Source organism: Phaseolus vulgaris, chromosome 6 (assembly GCF_051622355.1).
Source record: "Phaseolus vulgaris cultivar YP4 chromosome 6, ASM5162235v1, whole genome shotgun sequence".
Classification (NCBI taxonomy): domain Eukaryota; kingdom Viridiplantae; phylum Streptophyta; class Magnoliopsida; order Fabales; family Fabaceae; genus Phaseolus; species Phaseolus vulgaris.
Window position 1 is genome coordinate 25,058,319 of NC_143503.1, and position 22,140 is coordinate 25,080,458.

Below are 22,140 nucleotides of genomic sequence, written 5' to 3' on the forward strand. Positions count from 1 at the left end.
AAGTGTCAAGAGATCTTTGATATATGATTTTGGACGAATCTCTTCGACAATTGAATTTTCCTTGTAAACATAGAATAAACATGTGGATATTTATTTTACACTTTTTCTTTTTACCATCTTAAATTCACTTTCCACTCCAAACACAACCTAGGTGAATGTTAAATATAATTATAGTTTAAAAGTAAAAAAAGACCATCTTTTCGTAGTAAATTGTCATCACAATTTAATAAAAAAAACTAGATGAATATATAATTTTTGTGTTTGTATCATAGTTTACAATAAAATTTATTTGCTTTATGATTTATATCCTTTATTTCAAGAATTAAAAATTATTATTGTTAGTTTTATTTGTTATTACTTTTTTTATCCTAGTGTTTGAACTAAATAAGATGATAAAGGGGATAATTTGATTAACAATTCAATTTAAATAGCTTAATAAAATAATACTATATTTTCTACAATTGATATTATTTAGTGGTATGCTTTAATTATTGCACAGAAACCGTAAATGCACAAATATTTAAAAATGACAGATAATATTTTTACATAAAGTAAACACAATGGATAAGATCATTGATTTGAAAACAATTCTATTCCTCTTTGCAAATTCAAGAAGAAACACTTACTAACATCTTCGATAATGTGAAATTTTATAAAATATTTAATAACACTTATTTGAAATATTCAGTTCGATCCCACTACACACTCACACACCATGATTCAAACAGTCCTATTTCCCACCACTAACTAGTATATCCAAACAAATAATTGCTTAACCAATTATTATAAATTTGTCATTGTAAAAAACTTAAGTTGATCTTTCATTTTGGAAAATATTTATACATAGTTCGACCTAAGGAAGCTGCAATATTAAATGAATGGTGGCATTTAGATGTACACTTGGATATAAAATTCACTGTCCAAAGTTTAAAAACTGACTATTCATTTTGTCAAAGAATCATAGCACAATCTGCTCTTATTATTATTTGGCAAAAGAAATCAGCCATCACCTAAATCTTGTTCCACTTTCCATTAATTGTAGGGGGAACTCATCTATCTTTGATTCATGTGGAGCTTGGCTTCCTCCATGAGAAGATGTCTCTTCTCCCAACATATGAAAGAAAGCATGAGGTGCCCAACCTACATGTTTGCAAGAAAAATGAAAGTCAAGAAACCATACATTGATGTCCAATTTAGATTATCTATGATTTTTATCTATGGTAAAACATTGTTTATTAGTGTTTTCTCGATACCTAAATTTCAAATTTTAAAATTAAAAAATTACTGATCAAGATATCCTATGATTATCCCGTCTTTCTATTGTAGTAAAGTTGGAAAGACGAGACGTCCGACTTACTAATGAAACTTTACTTATCATTCTTCATTCTTGCAAGGGCTATACCATTAGCCAATAGATTGACTAATAAAAGAAAGTAGTAGAATCAATAGTGAGTGTGACGGACTCTAATAAAATGGTAGATAGACGAGACGTCTGACTTACTAATGAAACTTTACTTATCATTCTTCACTCTTGCAAGAGCTATACCCTTAGCCAAGAGATTGACTAATAAAAGTAGTAGAATCAATAGTGACTATGACGGACTCTAATAAAATGGTAGATGTCGTTAATGACATAACTGCTGACTGGGTTACCACTCAACAATGAAATACACCAGTTTACAACTGTGATATGTCACAATACAATTTTAAAATTATTCAATCTCGTGAAATGGAATCATATTTCAGTAAAATAATATTTTTTTCCAGATATATTAGTATTCTTCAAAATTTTATTCTACCTATATTATTTGACATTTTGGATATCCATACATTATATTCCTTTTACTTCACAAATTACTAAAGGAGTTGTCTCACTCATATTTGAGAGTGTCCACTTCCTCCTAATAGAGTAAAAATATTACATGGAAATGTGGAACTCTCTAATGAAGATTAAAGATAAAAATGAAGTCCAAACATTGAAATTCAGTACGTGACTTTCATGAATTCATGTGGTACATGCAAGTGGAGGCCTAATTCAAAGATGGAATAATGAAGAACACGAATACATACCATGTGGTTTAGTAGGCAGGGGAAAGAGTAGCAAATAGCAGATTGAAGACACTACAAGTCCTGAAGCAACAACAATCAAATGGAGTTATCAGACATTATTTGCAGAAATGAAGTTCAAATAAAATAAATGTTGTAACTAGGAAGCAACCTATGATGCCTCCAGCAAACACATCAGTCCAATGATGCCAGTAATCATCAACTCTAGTAATTCCCACAAGAGCTGCAATAAGTAAAGGAAGCAAGACTAGGCATAGTTTTCCAATATGGCCTCTACGATCAAACACTCTAATTTTCCCTGATAAATACCATGAAAGAAAACCAAGACCAGCAAAGGACCCTGCATTTATTTATTGAACAAACTTTTTCATAAGCACTTTTATGAAACAAAACTCTTCTGAAGCTAGTTTTATTTTGTTTGATTTTGATATTTTCTTCTAAAAGTATTTATAGAAAAAAGTTACTCTATCTAACCAATATGTTTTAAATAGATATTCTACTACTTACATGAAGTATGCCCACTTGGAAAACTTTTGTATCCTTCCTTTATAACTGCCTTAATCCCAGTACAAAGAACATCACCAGTTTCACTGTCATACACCTGCATGACCCAATTCACAAAGCATAACTAAACAATCAGTATCAGGCAGAAAAAGTCATAGACAAGAATATTTTAAGGATTGAAGGAATGACTAAGGGTGTACTTGGTTTGAGAGAAAATTTCTTGGTTTTTATTTCCTGCATTCCCAAATAACTACAAAAAATGCACAATGTTTTTTCTTTGTTTATAGCAAACATTGAAAACAACAAAAATCTTATTCTCACTTTTACAACATATGCATATCTTTTGAAAAGTCAAAACAATGTGAGATTACTTTATAACTATTCTTGAACATGAAATGAAAACAAATGACATTGTCTCAAGAAGACCTTAAAGTTTACCAAATACTGAGAACAAGAAGGATAACAAACACACAGGTATTTTGTCAGGGAAACAGCGGTGGAAGAAGTTTGGTCGTGGTCTACCAACAGCATCTTTAATGGAATCAGTGATGACTCCAGTGATTAAGCTAGAAAACAAGATACCTACATTCCAGTTAGATACAAAGGAGTGAAGGGACAAAAGGCATAAAAGTCAAGAGTCATGAAACAGAAACATGCTGAAAGAACACAAGAGAATACCTAATATCGCATGGTGTAAATCATAGATATCCCTTCTGGAACAGTAAAACGCAAGAAAGATAATAATGGGCACAAGAATAGAGAGGATCTGTTACAGGAAAGAATGATGTAAGTTTATGCTATAAGGTATAAATAGGATGTATCTTCATATATAGAAAGCCTATGAACACACCCTTTTGAGCATACATTTTTTTTTTATTGAAATTTATCAAAAATGACATGGTTTTTGTAATTTTCTATAAATCTGTTGAACCCCTCTCCTGTTTTTAGTAGTTTTCAATGAATTTTAACCAAAAAGATAAAATAATATGTTAAAGAATGTGTTTCTATGTTCCAACACTCCTCTTTGAGGGATTATTGGCAGCAGGTACGTACAGGGACACCCCACATGGGTATGGTATCTTTTTTGAATGGGAACATAAGATTTTCCATCATGTGTTCCCCAACATAGCGATGAAATGGTTCTACCAAATTCAAGAGTCCGTCAATAACAGCAAGAAGCACAAGAATCAGCCAATCATGCTTGTGAGTTAGTGCCAACTTGCTTCCTGGAGATTGAAAAGTCATTTTTTTCCAAGTATGGCTACAAAAGAAAAACTCAGTCACTTTATATTCATTTATTTTGGCCTAATAGTATAATCACTAATGTTTAATATGTGATCTTAGTCCTCCACAACAATCAGTAAAAGGCTTAAGAACCATTCAATCTTTAAGAAACTGTCACTACCTGCAATTGATAGTTCAGAATAGCCATGGCAAAGTAACAAATGTCTTAACAAGTGGCAGGGTAACAAACTGGAAACTGAAGGTTTAATAAGATTATAAAACAACACAAAACTTAAAGCACAGTTCCTTAAATCATTTTAATCATTTTTGTTTAGAATTCAAATTTCACTTCATGAACTCATGCAACAACAAAGTTTCTGATCAGAGATCAGTACTAACTCTTAACTGAAAGTTTGAATATTAAGAAGCAGAAATGATATGACTAAGAAACACATTCATCCTTCACTGTATTATTATGCATCTTACTTCAATCTTAGTCTGATAACTTGATTTGTTCCTATAAGGATCTTGAACTCTTGTATAAGTTATAAACAGAATAAGATTCAAATTCATTAAGGGGCATAACGAGGATATATATGTATAAGTATATATTCATCCCTCCTCTGGCAAAATCAAGTAATATCTAAGGTATAGAAAACAGATAATTATGTCAAATATATATGCCACAGATAAAAAAATAATGCAACAACAAGAAAACTGAAACCAGAAAACTTTTATATACATATTAAAAACTGAGACATAATCTGAAGAGAAAAACCAAATGAATATGAAGATCAAATAGGAAATGAAAAATGAACCTTCAGCTTTAAGCATAAATATTTGGAGAAAGAGATACGCAAAGACGAGGACGTGCGTTCTGCAGACCGCACACCCAGTGTCCAACATAAAAGCTATGTGTCATGAGAAAAACTTCAGAAAAATTATCAGAGTTTGATGAATGATTTGAGGAAGAATTGCATCTTCAGATCTAAAATTAGTGTGTAAATGCTGTTATTATTTGTTATTAATCTCAATTATGTATTTGTATTTTCTTTCTCAATTCTGTGTGCTTGAAGATTTTTCTGACCAAATGTTAAAAAATAATTTCTTTCGAGTTATAAAGATCACTAACTTAAATCAATTTTGTATCTGTTAATCAAACTTTTGCATACACAAAACTAAGAATAAAATCGAATTTAGTACGCTTAAAAAAACCAACGATTCTGTAGGGAAAAAAAGGCCAACTATTTATAAATGGGATTTGGCTTAGCTGGTTATGAATTTATTATATATATATTTTTTTAAACTATTGTTAATTATATTGTATATACGATTTAACATTTAAAATATAGAAAATTTTAATTACACTTTCTAAAGTGAAGATAAATAAAAATAAGATTGCATATATAATTTTTTTTTCGTAGTTAATTAAGACATCAACATACAAAATCAAAAATATAAATTTGTTCCCACCGACTTTTAGATATATACACCTATAAACAATGTTTTCCTTAGATCCAAATGACATCATAATAATATCACTGAACTTAAGATACCATTGCTTAGATGATTGTTTAAGTCTATATATTTATTTCTTAAGTTTACACACCATGTGTTCATTTCCTTCTTCAATGAACCCCACTACTTGGTCCATATAAACATCCTCTTCTAAATTCTCGTTCAAGAAAACAGTTTTAACATCCATCTGATGTAACTCAGGATCATAATGAGTTACTAATGTCATGATAATTTTGAAGGAATCTTTCTTACAAGTAATATAAAATATTTCCTTATAGTCAATGTCATCCCTTCGAGTAAAACCTTTGGCTATAAGTCGAGCTTTATAACTTTCAATATTGCCACGAGAGTCATGTTTAGTCTTAAAGACTCGTTTACATCCAAGTCTTGCATCCTTTTAGCAATTTCATAAGGTCACATACATCATTTTTTGACATTGATTTAAGTTCATTTTTCATGGCATCTGACCACATAGTTATCACCATTGATGACTTCTGAAAATGAAACTGAATCATTATCAAGCCTAAGTCATTTTCTGACTTTTGTAGATAAAGTGCACAATCATTCGAAATAACATATTTATTTTTCCTTTGAGATCTTCTTAATGTTATTTTTTGTGATTGTTCTACTACAAATTTATTGTTAACCTTGGGTTCATTAATTATTTGTTCTTCTCCTTCATCGTTGTGTGATTTAATAACATGAGAATCAACAATTTTTGAACCACTTTTTAAGAAATCCTATTTCAAAATTACATGCTAGTTTTTAAGGCATATTTCCTTAATACATATGAATTACTTACCATTCTCATAACTATATATATTAAGGTTTGTTTACGCTTGTCTCAGATACCATTTTGTTATAATGTACCTATTCACAAGTTCTTCTAAAAATATAAAAATAGAAGTATCTAAGTTCAATCATTAAATTTATTTTTTACCTTGGCCTTATAAAATAATTGTTTTCCTCCTTTTTACGTTTTAGTCACTGTTATCAGATAAAAATGAAACTAAATAGATATATAAAGATGAAAATATATAAAACAATTGTATAAAAGCTAAAATATAAAAAATTAATATAGTAACTAAAATAAAAAAATGAAAACAAATAAAGAAATTAAATAATTAATTGAACCTTTAAAGTCATGTCTAGTGGGCCTTGAGACTTTGCAATTGTCCCAACACAGATGTTTTTCTTTGTTTCTTTTTACACACCCCAATACAGATGGATAAAGACACAAAATTAGACAACATAATAATATAAAAAACAACAAGAAAAGCATGAGCATATATGTTCCACTGTCCTGTACTTTCGTACCATAATAACCATGGGCCTCAGACTAGTTCATACCACTGACACCACACATTAAATAAATGCTGTCTTCACCACTTCACTCAGCACCTACTCTCACCAATCACCATTCATACCCGGATACTAGCCCCCGGAATTTTTTAAACTAAACCAAAAAAAAAGAACTAAACATCGAAACAAGAGAAAGACTTGCGTTTCAGAGCTTGAAAGTTGAAACCCCGAGCCAAAAAGATTGCATTTTTACTCCTATTCCAGCTTCCTCAAACATCACAACTCAGACCCACCCAAATGCCTCCCATTTCTTGTCTCCTCCTATTGACCTTCCTCATCACCACTTCCACCATGGGCTGTGTGGTTGGAGCTGTTGGGGTGAACTGGGGCACCCTGGCTTCTCACCCTCTTCCACCTCTCAAGGTGGTGAAGCTCTTGAAGTCCAACAACATCAATAAAGTTAAGCTCTTTGATGCCAACTCTGATGTTCTTCAGTCTCTGTCAGGCTCCAACATTGCCGTTACTGTGGGCATTCCCAACACTATGCTCAGAAGCTTGAACTCTTCTAAGAAAGCTGCGGATAGTTGGGTCCATGATAATGTTACCCGCTACATGCCTAGTGGTGGCAGTGTAACTCGAATTGAGTGAGTCAGATTATTTCTTGCCCCTTTTCTTACTACTGCTTTCTTTTGTTATTCTTCATATTATTGTTTTATTTTTAATTGATTGATGATCATGGACATTCTAAAGGGGGGGTTTCGATTCCGTGTTTGTTATTCTGCCCATTGATGAGGCATCAGGAAGAGTGAAACAACGATTACAGTTTGCATAAGATAGGTTTTTATATTATTGAAGAATTCCATAGGTTTTAAGCTGCATATTTTTATTTATAAAACATAAGTGGATTGTCATAGGCTCACAGCTTAAAGGAAATGGAAATAAGTAACTACAGGATGCCATAATCTGTACTTGGACCATTGAGACTATATACCAGGAAGAAATCAGGATAATACCAATTTCCTTGAATTTGCTGCTTTTGTTAATGCCAATTTCTTGGTTCACTATACATTTGGCCTTCACTTCCAGATATATTTCCACTTCAAGTATATACTGGGATCCTAGAAGCAAACTGTCAAAGCTGTCTTGGTAGTCCATTTAAGCAAATAATAACAGGTGTAACTATGATACGTTGCACTGCTTTGTGTGTGCAGAAGACAGTACAGCAGTTAGTGATGTGCACACAAAAAATTGCATCTTATTTTGACCTCAAATGGATACTCTTAGTGTGGGATTTTGACATTAACCCTTGTTTGATAGAGGGAGAGGAAGTAAGCGGGTAAAAAAGAAAAAAAAAGTAATGGGTAAGAAATGGAGTATGTTTGAATCAAGAGAAAAAAAATTGTATGATAGTTTGGGTAGAGAGAAGAGAAAAGAAGAGAAATATATTTTGAATAAAAATACTTGTTACTCTTCCAACAATGCTTACTTTTTCAAAACAATAATAATAAAATTTTCTTTTTAAAAATTAAAACAGATCATACTTGTAGCATAACGCTTGAACATAATTGATTACGCTTGCAAACATAATCTGTAATGTTTGACAGCACATCAGATTATGCTTATGCTTGTAAGCATAGTTGGTTATGCTAATCAATTATGCCAATAAACATACTCAGTTTGCACACAAGAACATCACTGGATTGAATGTTGGAGTAGTCATTTTGCCAGTTGCACAAGTAGCACATGAGGGTAAGTTGGGATAATAAATGCACAATCATAATTTTGTCTCATTTCCTTGCATTTGAGAGAGGAGCTTATTTTGTGCGGGGCCCACATGTTTTTTTAATTTATTTTTTTTCGTTTCATTTATTTTCTGCCAAATAACACTTTCTTTTCATTCTGTGTCATTGAGAATGAAAAGCTAGTTTGCAAACTTGCCTATATAATGGTACTGCAGACCCTGAGAATGCTGGTGCTGTAGTATCTAGTTCCTTCTATGCTTTAATAATTTTCAAATTTTCAAATACGTAGTTTAGTCTAATTCAACTTTATAAAACTGGTTCATAAGGTGATGTTTGCATTCATTTATATACTATGATGTATCTTTATCTGTAGTCGGTGTGAAATTTTCAACACCATGAAACAAAATTCTTATATGGAAGTTAAATTAACTCATGTATCTCAGCTTTTTCATAAGTTCCCTCCCAGAAGTTGACCTGATTCGAATTGTCCTCCATGGTTTTGTGAAACACCTGTTGTAATGGTTGTGCTTTCCAATTAATCTTCAAGCTTTTGTGAAACACTTTCATGGATTGTGCTTTGTTTCTAAGAAGGCAATCGAAGATCACATTCTATTCTCTATGCTTGTTACCTTGTAGTTGTAGAACAAGCATATTCTACCTTCCATTGGCCACAATAATATTAGTGGAATGTTTTAGAAGGTAAAATGGAATCACGTAATAGAATGCTCACCACTTGATAACAGTACCGGTGTAGTGGTTAAAAAAAGCCCCCTTCTTGTTCTAGGGAACAATGTATTTTAAGAAATTCACTTTGGGGGAAGCTGGAATAACTATATTGTCTCATCCTATCTTGGTTTGGATTTAATCAGCTAACAGAAATGGAAACTGACTATTAGAGAAAGGTAGGGCCACTGAGCTTCAATGTTGGATCTATTTTATTGAATTGAACTCAAAGTTGAAATAAAATGAGTTCTGCATGTGGTTTCCTCTTCGTATGGCTCTAAATATGACTTTTGCAGATATGTTGCAGTTGGTCATGAGCCTTTTCATAAAAGCTACGGTGAACAATTTCATCCCTTCCTAATTGGAGCTGCTATGAACATTCAAGCAGCTTTAAAGAAAGCAAAATTGGACAGCAAAGTGAAAGTTGTGGTTCCCTGCAGCTTTGACAGTTTTGAGACAGGATTTAACATGTCCTCTGAAGTGCATGTCAGGCCTGATCTCAACAAAACCATGACTGAGCTCCTCATGTTTCTTGGTAAGCTTGGATCACCTTTCTTTGTGACCATTTCTCCGTTCATAACCCACCTTGAAAGCAAAAACATTTCACTGGATTTTTCCCTCTTCAGAGAAACTGCACACCCTCATAATTTTAACCATAAAACTTACAAAAACAGCTTTGACTTGAGCTATGATACAGTGGTTACTGCATTATCATCAGCGGGATATCCTAATATGGACATTGTTGTGGCAAAGATTGGTTGGCCAACCGATGGGGCTGCCAGTGCAAGCTCAAACCTTGCTGAAACCTTCATAAAAGGCCTCATAAACCACCTTCATAGTAACTTAGGGACCCCACTTAGGCCACATAAGCCACCACTTGAAACATACATTTTGAGCCTTCTTGATGAAGATCAAAGGAGCATTGCTTCTGGAAACTTTGAAAGGCATTGGGGTTTGTTCACTTTTGACGGCCAAGCAAAGTACCATGTGGATCTTGGCCAAGGTTCAAGCAGCCTAGTGAATGCTCAAAATGTTGAGTATCTCTCTTCCAAGTGGTGTGTTGTGAACAACAATAAAGACCTGTCAAATGCAACTGCCAGTGCTTTAGAGGCTTGTGCAAATGCTGATTGCACTGCACTATCTCCTGGTGGATCTTGCTTTAATATGAGTTGGCCTAGTAACATATCATATGCTTTTAATAGTTACTATCAGCAGCATGATCAGAGAGCTGAAAGCTGTGACTTTGGAGGTCTAGGTTTGATCACAACTGTTGATCCATCCATGGATCATTGCAGGTTTCCTATTGAGATTCGCATCTCTCATGCAGAATTTCACAGGCTGTGTAATTTCCAGTGGCTGATTTTGCTTGTTACAACCCTCTCTGCTGCGGCTTTGGTGGTTTGACATAGGTAAAGAAGAGGATCATTTTTGCATCCCTGCCTGCTGTAATTTTGTTGCAGATGTATATTGTTGAATTAAGATGGTTAGCACATTTTCTTTAATTTACACATGCAGGTTTAATATGAAGGATGCCACTTTTCTTTTTTACTCATTGCATACGTTTCTGAATAATCAATTGCATGTAGCTGATATGAGATTACTATTTCCAGAACATGATTTACAATTATGTTCATTCAATATGATCAATATGAATACAAATATATTGAAAAAATGATAATTTTTATTTTTAAAGTAACTACATATATTTAATGATTTAGAGTCTTCATATATTTACAATGTTAAATATGTTATTTTTATTCCGTTTTTGTTAGTAAATAAATTTTATAAAATAATTAATTTAGGAATAGTATTTCATCTTCTGTTACAAGACCGAACTGATAAGAAGCTTGAATGACTTAATGCTGATTTTGAATTGAATTGATTTTTTTATCAAATTAATTTTGAAATGATGTTAATCTTGTATTGTTCTTTTTATTATAAAAGAATTTGGCATTGAGTTTTTGTTTAAGATTTCTATTTAAAATAAAAAATTCAATAACTTCTTCAATGTAAAAAATTATTTAAATAACTTCCAAACAATATTTTAACGTGATTTATGAGAATCTAACATGAAAGCAAACATTAGCTTTGGGACAACTTTCTCCATTCCTTGTTAGGTTTATTTATGATATTAATGAATATAATCAGTATTTTAAATTCTAAAAAAATATTACGTAATTTCCTAACATATTCTTTATCTTTCTAATTAATTACTCGTTTGTTTTTTATATATCTATTTACTCATTTGTCTTGATCTTAAAAATAAAAAGGATGATTTTAGAAAAATATTTAATATACTGTTTATTACTTTTGCAAAAAACAACAGAATTTTTTACCAAAAGAATATAACTAATTTAAAATAGTTTATATCTCTTGTAAATAAATAAATTGTTAAGATACGCGGGCCGATACCTTGTGAAAGAGGCTTGAGGCCTTCAATACTTGGCCCATTTTATTTCACAGTGGTTTCTTTACATCACTTCACATACTTGTTGCCAAAAAATCTCACTGATTTTTCTTCTTTCGCGGTCCCAAGGAACCCTAGATCGGATCATGTCTGGAGCATACGGTCAAGACGGCGGCGGCTCTGCGCCACCGTCATATGGAGCCAGCGGCGGATACGCTTCCAGTGGTGGTAGTTATGGAGCTGGGACTTATGGAGGGGGCGGTGCTGCTGGAGGATATGGTGGTACCGATGGCGGTGGAGGTTACGGAGCGAAAAGCAGTGGAAACGGCGGCGGATATGGTGGTAACGATGGTGGAGGTTATGGAGGAAGGAGCGGCTACGGTGGAAACGATGGCGGAGGCTATGGAGGAAGAGGCGGTGGTCAAGGTAGCCGGGGAGGTGGAGGTTTCAGTGGTGGATATGGCGCTCGAGGTTTACTTTTTGTTGTTTTTCTATCGTTTTAGCTGTTAGTTTATTTTTGCCGTATCGTGTTCATATTTGATGTGAAATTCTGCAGGTGGTGGTGGAGGTGGTGGCGGATATCAAGGTGGTGATCGTGGCGGTCGAGGTGGCGGTCGCGGCGGCGGCGGCGGGGGCCGAGGCGGCAGCGGTAGAGATGGAGACTGGCGTTGCCCTAACCAAAGGTATGTAGTTTCTTAGTTTTTAAATTTTGCGCTTGAAACTATTTCTCTTTTTATTTACATGAAGCTGAGAGAATTTACTGCTGTTGATTCCTTTGTTTCTTTATTTAATTCGAAATTGCCATTATTTGTAGTTGTGGGAATTTGAACTTTGCCAGAAGAGTTGAATGTAACAAATGCGGTGCTCCTTGTCCTAATCCGAATAGTTCTAATGAACGTGGTGGCAGTGGTGGTGGCGGGGGTGGTTTTAGTAGAGGCGGTGGGGGTGGGGGGTTTGGTAACAATCGAGGGGGAAGATCTGGGAACTATGATGGAGGGAGAGGTAATGACTATAACAGTGGAGGGGGTCGATCTGGTAACTATGATGGTGGGAGAGGTAATGACTATAATAGTGGAAGGGGTGGTAGTAATGATGGTAGAGGTGGTTCATATAGAGGTAATCAAGGTAGAGAAGATGGTAGCTACGGTCAAGTTCCTGCTCCTAATGCCCAATCTTATGGTAGTGCTGGTGGAAGCTTACCACCCACTTACAATTCTTATGGTGGGAATGCAAGTTATGGAACTGATGCAGTTCCTCCACCTGCAAGTTATACTGGCGGACCTAATTCATATCCTCCATCATATGGCGGTAACGCTGGTGGTTATGGGGGTGATAATCAAGGTGATGGACGGAGTGGTGGTAGATCTGGGCCGCCGTCTGGGTATGACAATAGTTACGGGGCTGGTAATCGAGGTGGATTTGGTGGGTCTCCCGCTGAGCCCCCAGCTGCAGTGAAGCAGTGTGATGACAATTGTGATGACACATGCGACAACTCTAGAATCTACATCTCAAACCTTCCACCAGATGTGTCCGTTGAAGAATTGAGGGAACTTTTTGGAGGCATTGGACAAGTAATATTCTGCTCTTTTTACGTTGGAGTTTTTCACAAGCTTTAGCTTTAGAGCATCATATTGTGAATTTTGTTGGATGAATCTTTTATATAATCGAATCCAATGCCTCTTTCACCTGAAACTCATGTATTTTTTATGTATAAGCATTTTTATGGGTTATATTAGCAATCATGTATAATAGAAGAAATCTATCTTGTGGTGGGGAAAAATATTATTTTTCCTGATTATTCCTTAAAAGAGGCTTAATGTGTCAGTAATATTGTTGTATGTTTTAACTGTTTAGGTTGGAAGGATAAAGCAGAAGAGGGGCTACAAAGATCAGTGGCCTTGGAACATTAAGATTTACACAGATGAGAATGGAAATAACAAGGGAGATGCTTGCCTTGCTTATGAAGACCCTTCCGCAGCACATTCAGCTGGCGGTTTTTACAATAGTACTTCATTGAACAATTTCCTCATTTTTTTTCTTTCCATTTATTTTATATATACATATACATATATGTATATGTATGTATATGGTGTTTCTTTTATAAAGAGACATTAATAATGAATATTTCATTTCAGATTATGATTTGAGGGGTTACAAAATCAGTGTTGCAATGGCTGAAAAATCTGCACCAAGAGCTCCACCTGCGTATAACCAAGGGTATGCATTACAGGCTGAATTATTTCTCACTTCTATAAGAATATTTGTCAACTATTTTTTTTATGTAATTGTTTGGTTGATAAATTATTTTGGGAATTGTTCTGTACATTTAGCAATTATATGCTATATATATTTATTAGGCAACTGATCATTGTGTTTGAATGTTTCCTTTTTCAAAAAAATATTTCTCTTCTGAAAGTGAATATTGAATAATTAATTGTTGTTCTATAGGGGCAATAGGGGTGGCTATGGTGGAGATAGACGAAGAGACAACTATAGAGATGGAGGTGGCTCTGGGCCTGATAGGCGTGATCATTATGGAAATCGTTCTCGTCCGTACTAAGAGCTTGGACATTGAGCGTTTTATGTACTATGAATTGTGGGCTGAGGGTTTAATTATTTCAGTTGGCTGGTTTCTTGAACTGGAAGCAAAGAGGTAGGTTGTTCACTTACTTTGAGCAATACCTCTTCCGCTCCTTTTTTGTTTCAATTGTCTAGCTGGTGGGTTTTGAATTTAGCCAGGGATTAATTTAATCATGTGAATGTTTTTATAGAGGCAAGTGGATAATCTCCCAATTGCTTGCTGCTAAGGTAGGTGTTGAATATTTCAGGTGAGTGCCGCTTTCATGTAAATGTGCCTAATACTTGCTTGGAAATTCCTTGTGTCATTATGTGGATAAATGCTTGCAGTCCTAGCTCATCCCATGTGGCATCTGGTACAAGCAGGTGTTGGCATTAATTAATACAATGTTTAATGTTAGTGATGGTTCCATAAATCAATAAATCATAATCACAATGTTTCAAGTTAAATTGGTTTTTTGTATGGAGAGAAGTAAATCAATTAATTGAAGGCTTTTGTAGTCAATCTATCATGAGTTATACTATCGTGGTCTGTTTGATCGTTAGACCTTATGAAGTCATCTATTTTTTATTTTTTTTACATGCTACTTTTGAAAAGCTTTTGTTTAACTCTTCAAAATTAACTTCCAAGCAACTCTAGGTAAAGCTAAGCCTTTGAGCTATTTTTTAACACTGAAAAGAGAGCATTTTACTCTAAAATTGTTTTCATTTGAAGTGTTGAAAAACCACTCTTGAGGCAGAAAGCAGTAGTATGGCATATAGCAACAGGAATGCTATATGCAAGCTCCATAATAGAAGTTTCATATTTTGATGACATTTTTCTATGCTTCATGGCGTATAGTAGCAACGCTGTTACTTTTTTTATGGATAAAATCGAACTAGTTAAACATTACAATATTCAAGTGTTTTTTAATCTTTTTTGGATATTAATTAGATGAAATAGTTCCATATATTCTTATATGATAAAGTATATCATGAAGCTGTATTAAAAAAGCTTATAGATGTGAAAAGGAACTCTTGCATATATACTTTATCTGATGTATGTAATGTAGAATCCATTCGTGTTTAGTCTTGAATCCCTTTTAGCTTTCTTATGGTTTGCATTTTTATTTTGTATTTTCTGGAATTTTGCACTGGAGTTAGCTCCGTTTGTAACTGTAATGTACCGAATAGCCAATAGGGAAGTCAAGTATCTTTTGGACTTCATAATACGCATGTGTTGCTTTTGGCAAGCTAGCTATTGGAGTTCGCACTTCTCAGTTGCATTCCTCTGCCGCTTATTCTCTGCAATTCAAGTTTGTTTCTCCTTTTATATGATAAAATTAGTACAGTTGCACTGCGAGTGTGTTTTAATAATGTTCACACATCTATATCCGGTGGCTTTTGCATATTCGGTACTTGCGAGCAGAACTTTCTTCCCTGGAGCTGTTCTTTGTGACAAGTATCGTTGCTTCTTAACCGTGCTTGTTCATTTAGCTCCTTACCCACAGATGCTGTAAAATTCAAATGTAATTTGACCCCTACTTTAGATTGTGATAGCTTTAGAGTTTATATAATCTGATGGGTCCTTAGATTCTTCTGTTGAGTACTTGTTTAAACCTGTTCATTCTTCTAGATGGTTCATGGGATAAACATTTGCTTCACCAGTTATTTAAATACCACTGCCTTTCTGACCGTTATTTCGAGTTTTGGGTTTTCTGTTTTTTGAAGTATTCACGGGCTTTGTAATATTTTATTGACAATTTCATCGACATTGATATTGTGCCAAATAACTTAGATCTTTTATCAAATCCTGGAGTCTGACCTTATTTTTTTTAATTTTCACTAAAATCTTGTCATTTTCGTACTGCATTTGCAGAAAGAGGAGATTTGAGAGGATAAATCGATTTTTTTAATGCCGCAATGCATTCTGTAGCAGCACTTGATGATTATGTTTTTGTAAACATTCGAAATCCGGTTTCGTTATACGACTTTCGAGCTGTTTTCAGAGACTTGAAGTGAGTATTGATGCCAATTAAACAGGGTCCATCCAAATTAAAAGAAATTATGTAATTTGCTATTAAGATTATATTTCACCCGAAATTATTAAGTGTTAGCATGGTTTGCCAAAGAAAACAATGCTAGCATGTCTACTAAAAGAACTCAATTTTGTTAGTAAACTTTTTAAGTTGAATACGTAAAATAACCCCGAAACTTTTGTATTGAAATTCAACTCTAAAGTTTTAATAATTAACTTTTTTTATTGATGAACCAAACAGTGTTGAAAAAGTAACCTCTGCTTATGCGCGCATGTATATTCATATACAATAGCTATTTCATTTTCTTGATATTTTTTTAGTAGTTTTTATTTTGTCAATTGAAAAGTAACTTTTATTTTAAATTCTATATGAAAGTAGTGGAAGGGATTACGTCAAAACAAAAAGTAGTGAAAAGGAACTTAAAAAAGGAATTATTTGGAGTAAATGCGGCAGAATGAATGCATGATTATAACATTACTGAAACCCACGAGACTGAACATGGCAGTAATGATTCTAGTAAGGCTAACTTAAACGAACATACATATAATTTCTAATATAATTTCTAAAATACTAACGGACACAAACAAACATATAATTGTTGGACAAAGAAATATTATATAATTATAAATTATATAAATTAACAATAAAGATTTATATATAATTATGAATTATATAAATTCACATAAAAGGATATTTCAATTTTTTTTAGTAAAAATTGTTTCTTATTTTTATAATTGCAATCAAAATTTATATTATAAGATTGAAATGTTAGAAAATTAATTTTTTTTTAAATTGTGTAAGAATCATGTTAAAATTGTCAGAAATTCAATAAATATTTTTTGAATTAGACACTTCAATGATAAGTGTCCAACGAATGTCGTGTTTGATACGTGTGTTCGACATGGACTGTCATCTAAGAGAAGTGATCAAGTTTTATAGATAGACATACCATTAATAATATATATAATTTTAATATTACTAATAGGGATGGGAGGGTAATATTTAGTTTGAAATATTATCATTTGATAGTAATCAAATTGCAATATACTTTATTCTTAATCATGAGAAAAATATATACTATCCTTTTAATAACTACGTTCAGAACTATTCTTTTTAAAACTTGTAACAAATAAATATTTCACATCCTTAAATTAAACCCGTAAGCCTTTAAACAAATACATGATAGAATTCATCTCATACCTAATTTGCATATAATATTTTTACTCTAAATTATTGAAAAATGTACTCCACAAATTAAAATATTAAAATTAACTTATCAACATTATTGCATCCTAGGTCTAGTCAAGCGCCAAGGCATCAAATTAATAACTTCAAAGGACCTAAATAAATGCTGATAAAAAAAAATATTTATTTGATACTTATAATCCATCCCCAACTCAATAAATATTAATATTTTAATTATTTATAAAAATTTATAATTTTGAAATTTTATTCTTTCTTCATATTTAAACCTATACCGTTTTAAAATTTAAAATTTGAATCTAGTTCCGAAAGCCGTTGTCTTAACCGCCAAATATATGTACCTCCCGCGCAATGTCAAATTTTGACAAACAGCTCTCCTTTCTTCGCACTTTAATCCACGGCAGAAGGTTATCGCTCTCTCTCTCTCCCTCTCTCTCTTTATCGATCCAGTTATCTAACATTTTGTTTCATTTTTCGCAGTTTCTGCGATGCAACCATCAGATTTCTCGAATCGCTTCTGGTCTCCAAGGATGTGAAATCGTTCATCGAAGTTCGCTCCAGCTTGACGCAATTCCTCAGATCTGAATCTCTCTCCGTTATTCGCTCCATTGCCGCCAAAACTGTCCACGAGAAGCTACTTGTTCTCGAATTCTTCGTCCGCGCTTTCGCTCTCGTCGGAGATCAACAGGTTCCCTTACCGCTTCTCAGTTTCACAGTGTTCTATTCATAAACGCTGTCTCGTTCGTTCTCGTGTATTTTGCCTGCTCAATTTTCCTATCAAATCTCAATAACATCCAACAACAACATTTTATACTCTGGAAAGATGTGCCGATTTATTTAGTTGCTATGAGACGCCCTCATGCTAATTTATTTTTCTCTCTCGTTCATTTTCAATTTCATTTTTTCCAGAGTTGTTTGGCATTGAGATACGAGGCTTTAGTAATGCGCGAATTCAAGTCCGCTAGTTGTCAATGGCTACAAGTTTCGCCCGTGGAATGGTTAAGATTTGTGGAGGACGCGGTGCGCAACGGTTTTCACACCGTTGCAGAGAAGGTACGAGTACACATATTTGTTATTAGGGAGATGATGCTTTCACAATCCTTGTATACAACGCTAATGCTATGAATTTAAATATAAATATATATAATAACAGATAAATTTATAATAAAATAATATGAAAAATATTAAAATAATAATATCGGAAATTTTAAGTGATTGTATAAAAAAATTGGTTGTAAATATTTGAAGGGATCTAACAACAAAATTAGGTTGCGCCACTTTATAATCAACGTGGGAAAAAAAGTATTCAAATTGGAATGGGTGTCCAAGAGTTACGAAGCTGGAAATTTTGTGGAAATTTCATTGGTTTTTGCTAATATTTTTGGCATTGAGTATTGCCCTCCATTTCAGATTCACTATTTTTTATTAATTCAAATAACTTTAGTTTTTATCCTCTTTTTCTTCTTTTCCTTCTGCACTCTTTGTCCAAACGAGCGTAGCTTACGGTTGTTGTCTAAGTAATTAGGATTTCATAAAGATGTTTTAACAGATCTAGATTTTATTTGGATAAATTTGTCTATAGTCAATTATAAGTTTCTAGAAGTACCTTTGACAAGTTTATCTGAACATAATGTTCAGATAGTTGTATCGGTGTGCTTAATGTCTGCTTGGCGATTAGGCATCTGAAAATGCACTGTCGTGTCTGGAGAATAACGATGATCATAAGTCTGGAGGAGTCACGGTTTCTAAAAACTTGAAGAGTATTATCAGTGAGATTACAAGGCTCAGGAATAGTGCAATGACATCGGTTTCTTCAGGATCTGGTATTTCCTCACTAGTTCATTAATTTATTGCAGTGAGCATTCATGTGATTAATGTTTCTTTTAAATGTATGTCAATCTTTTAAGCAGATTTGGTTTACAATCGTTTTCAGATTGTCAAGAGCAAATTGTTTGATCCTATCTATCCCTTATTTTCACCTTTTCCTCTTTCGCACAATTCGTCCTTATTTGGAGTAGAGATTTTGGTTGTAATAAGTAGCCGAAAATATGTAGAATTGTGCAGCATATTTTTATCTCTTCTGTTGTATTTGGTTAGAGAAAATTGCCTAGGTCTTCAAAAGTATCTTTTATCCCGAAATTGCCATATGCTTTTTGGTTCTCTCGTGTACATTATTAATAATTTGACATACCGTCTCAAGAGCGTAGGATATCTTTTCTTGTTCCCAAAATTTTCACCTTTATTCTATCATTTTTTTCTAATATTGTAAAAAGGCTGAAGATTGTATTTGGTTCAAGTTTTCTAGACTTTCGTTTTTGGTTTCTCTGATGTTATTTACCTGTTTGTATTCTATTTATAATTAGAAATTGGTGTTCTTTTATTCCTTCTCTTATTTATTAGTGCTAGTGAAAGCTGAAGAGCCTTATAATGTAATGTCGTACATTACATTAAATGGGTTATATGGATAATAGAACTCATTCATATTAACACAAATAAGGTGAAAGCTGTGTGTAATGAGGTTGCTCAAAAATAAAACAAGAGAAAACAGAATAGAAGAAGTGAATTAAGATTGAATTGTAATGCCTTGTGTTTCCATTGAGTTTGATTTGGTCTATACAAAAACTCATAACTGTGTAAAACAGCAGTGGTTGGTCAAAAGGAATTAGGAGGAAAATACTCAACATCCATGGAAGGGAAACTCATAACTCTGTTGTTTCTCTCTTCTGCAAAAATTAATTAAAGCATTAAATGATTTTAGAAGACTAACCAGCTTCTTCAAACACTTTCTGTGCTCTGTAATATTCTGCAAGATAGTGCAAAGCCTCGCATTCACAATCTGTACAGTTTTCTTGTTTTTGCTCAGGGGTGAAGAAGGTCTAAGTGTGGAGTGTGATAGCTCAGGTTTTTTTTTTATATTTTTCTATACTAATTTTCTTGAGTTTTTTCTTCTTCTGTTTTTAGAGTAAATTAACGTAAGGACTAAATTTACAATTAAATCACAAAAAGGAAACTTCTACAGTTTTACTACACAATTTATATATGATGCTGAAATCATTCAGGACTAGATTCCCTTTATTCTCTTCAGAACAACACATTTGGAACCGAATACATGCCCAAAATACTCAATTCAAGTAGTTCCAACAATAATTACAACCTTACGAAGATCTAAATATAATGCATTCATAATTATGATGCATGTATTGAACAAGTTAAAATATATGAAGAAAAATTCTTATCATGTTGTTTTTTCCTGAATTCATGAGTATAGGATATTTGTTCTCAAAGAAAATGTATATTTCATCTCACCTAAAAATGTAAATGAAAACATCTAAAATTCAGTACTAAAAATACTAAAAAGGGAGAGGAAATTATAAGGGAAAATCTAAAGCAAATATGTTAGAATAATTCTTTCCAAACACAAAAATAAACAGGAGTATTTTAGGTTGTCTCATATGATAGATTAGGCATGGAACTACCACCACACAATTTGTTTGTTTATGTTGTTAGCATGAATCAGAATTGTTTCTAGGTCTAATCTAAGCAACCTAAAATAGTTTTTTTTATTTATCTCTAGAAAAAATTGTTCTAGAATAGCTAAGATGATATTTTTTTTCTTTCGATTTGTCTTTATAATTTCCTCCATTTTTTTACTAGATTTATTTATTTTCATTTTCATTTTAGGCGAGAGATGAGACTTATGTAGCACAAACATTAATACGACACGGATATAGAGATATAAGATATGAGAACATATTATATAAATTAAAAATGTGCACAAATATGTTTTAATTTTTTAGCAGAAAGAAAGATGTTTTTCATGACTTGTTCAAAAGAATTTGTTTTTTTTTTATAATAATAAAAATTTATAGAAGAAGTTTGAGTTTATAGAAAATTAATATATTTCTTTTTTTTAAATTATGTTAGATCCATGTTAGAATTATCATAAATCTAACAAATATGTTTTGAATTAGACACTTCACCGATATATATCTTATTAGTATCGATGTTCAGACACTCTTAAAGTGTTCCGAGTTTTATAGGATGAAAATTTTAAATATTTTAAAGTGAGACTCTTATTTTTTTCTCAACATCTATCCAACTTTCAAACTTAATACCTCTCTACAAGATTAATTCCTACAGTCGATGTTATGTAAAGTGGATTTTCATATACTGTACAGAATGGATTTGTGCTTTATGGTTAGTGATTTGTTCACTGTCAATGCTGTTTCGTGATATCAGTTCAGGTGCAGACGGCAGAGTACCTAAAAAGGAAAACAACAGAGCAGCAAAAACCAGACTTACTCAACAAACAAAAACGATGTCTAGCAAGCACTTCTTTCAGAAATGGAATTAAGAGACAGAATATACGAAAGTTACATGAACACCAAAGTCTCGTACAAAGCAGCGATGAATTAGATGGACGGCATCCAAATTTGAGGTCAAATGATCAATTTCACTGTCAATTCATTTCAGCGAACTTATTCAATGTTTAAGCACATAAAGTTTTTTACATTTCTGTCCTTCCATACGATACGATTATATATCATTTGTGGACCTTTAGGATTCGTTTATATCAATTAGAAATTAAATCAATATTTTTACCAATAAGTTTAGAATATTAAGATTGTCAGAAAATGAATTATCATTCAACATTATTTAATGATGATAAGCAAAAAAATGTGTGAGAACCAGTGATGGATGAAAATGTCGTAAAACCAAAATTAAAAGAAGTTTATGTACGACATAAAAAAAATGTTAATATATTTAGAAGAAAAAGAAACTTATTTTCATATCATGTCAAAATTATTAATCTATACTTTACCATTTTATTTAATCTATCCTTATCTGATATAGA

General features: G+C 32.8%; 4 protein-coding genes across 5 annotated transcripts; 3 read left to right on the forward strand and 1 right to left on the reverse strand.

Moving 5' to 3' along the window:
- Positions 1-856: 856 nt before the first annotated feature.
- Positions 857-4,772, reverse strand: LOC137831518 (putative lipid phosphate phosphatase 4). The gene is made up of 8 exons (XM_068639228.2): positions 4,614-4,772; positions 3,625-3,832; positions 3,250-3,337; positions 3,044-3,153; positions 2,575-2,668; positions 2,219-2,407; positions 2,071-2,130; positions 857-1,140 (listed from the first exon to the last, which is right to left on the reverse strand). The coding sequence occupies exons 2-8, from the start codon at positions 3,814-3,816 to the stop codon at positions 1,007-1,009; spliced, it is 867 nt and encodes a 288-aa protein (XP_068495329.1). The 5' UTR covers positions 3,817-3,832; positions 4,614-4,772; the 3' UTR covers positions 857-1,006.
- Positions 4,773-6,631: 1,859 nt separating this feature from the next.
- LOC137831517 (O-Glycosyl hydrolases family 17 protein) lies at positions 6,632-10,628 on the forward strand. Its single transcript, XM_068639227.2, has 2 exons — positions 6,632-7,259; positions 9,377-10,628. The coding sequence occupies exons 1-2, from the start codon at positions 6,913-6,915 to the stop codon at positions 10,482-10,484; spliced, it is 1,455 nt and encodes a 484-aa protein (XP_068495328.2). The 5' UTR covers positions 6,632-6,912; the 3' UTR covers positions 10,485-10,628.
- Positions 10,629-11,508: 880 nt separating this feature from the next.
- Positions 11,509-15,649, forward strand: TAF15B (TBP-associated factor 15B). Of its 2 annotated transcripts, XR_011084445.2 has the most exons (7): positions 11,509-11,958; positions 12,044-12,170; positions 12,302-13,058; positions 13,342-13,492; positions 13,623-13,704; positions 13,936-14,140; positions 14,259-15,649. XR_011084445.2 is itself a non-coding variant. In XM_068639229.2 (6 exons), the coding sequence occupies exons 1-6, from the start codon at positions 11,634-11,636 to the stop codon at positions 14,045-14,047; spliced, it is 1,554 nt and encodes a 517-aa protein (XP_068495330.2). In that variant the 5' UTR covers positions 11,530-11,633; the 3' UTR covers positions 14,048-15,649. The 2 variants fall into 2 exon arrangements, 1 of the variants encoding a protein (XP_068495330.2); XM_068639229.2 differs by having other exon boundaries at positions 11,530-11,958; positions 13,936-15,649.
- A 1,987-nt stretch (positions 15,650-17,636) lies between these two features.
- On the forward strand, positions 17,637-21,894 carry LOC137831521 (uncharacterized). Its single transcript, XM_090303778.1, has 5 exons — positions 17,637-17,692; positions 17,766-17,973; positions 18,195-18,338; positions 18,964-19,108; positions 21,525-21,894. Exons 1-5 carry the CDS (start codon positions 17,637-17,639, stop codon positions 21,776-21,778), a joined length of 807 nt encoding a protein of 268 aa, XP_090159904.1. The 3' UTR covers positions 21,779-21,894.
- The last annotated feature ends 246 nt before the right edge of the window (positions 21,895-22,140 follow it).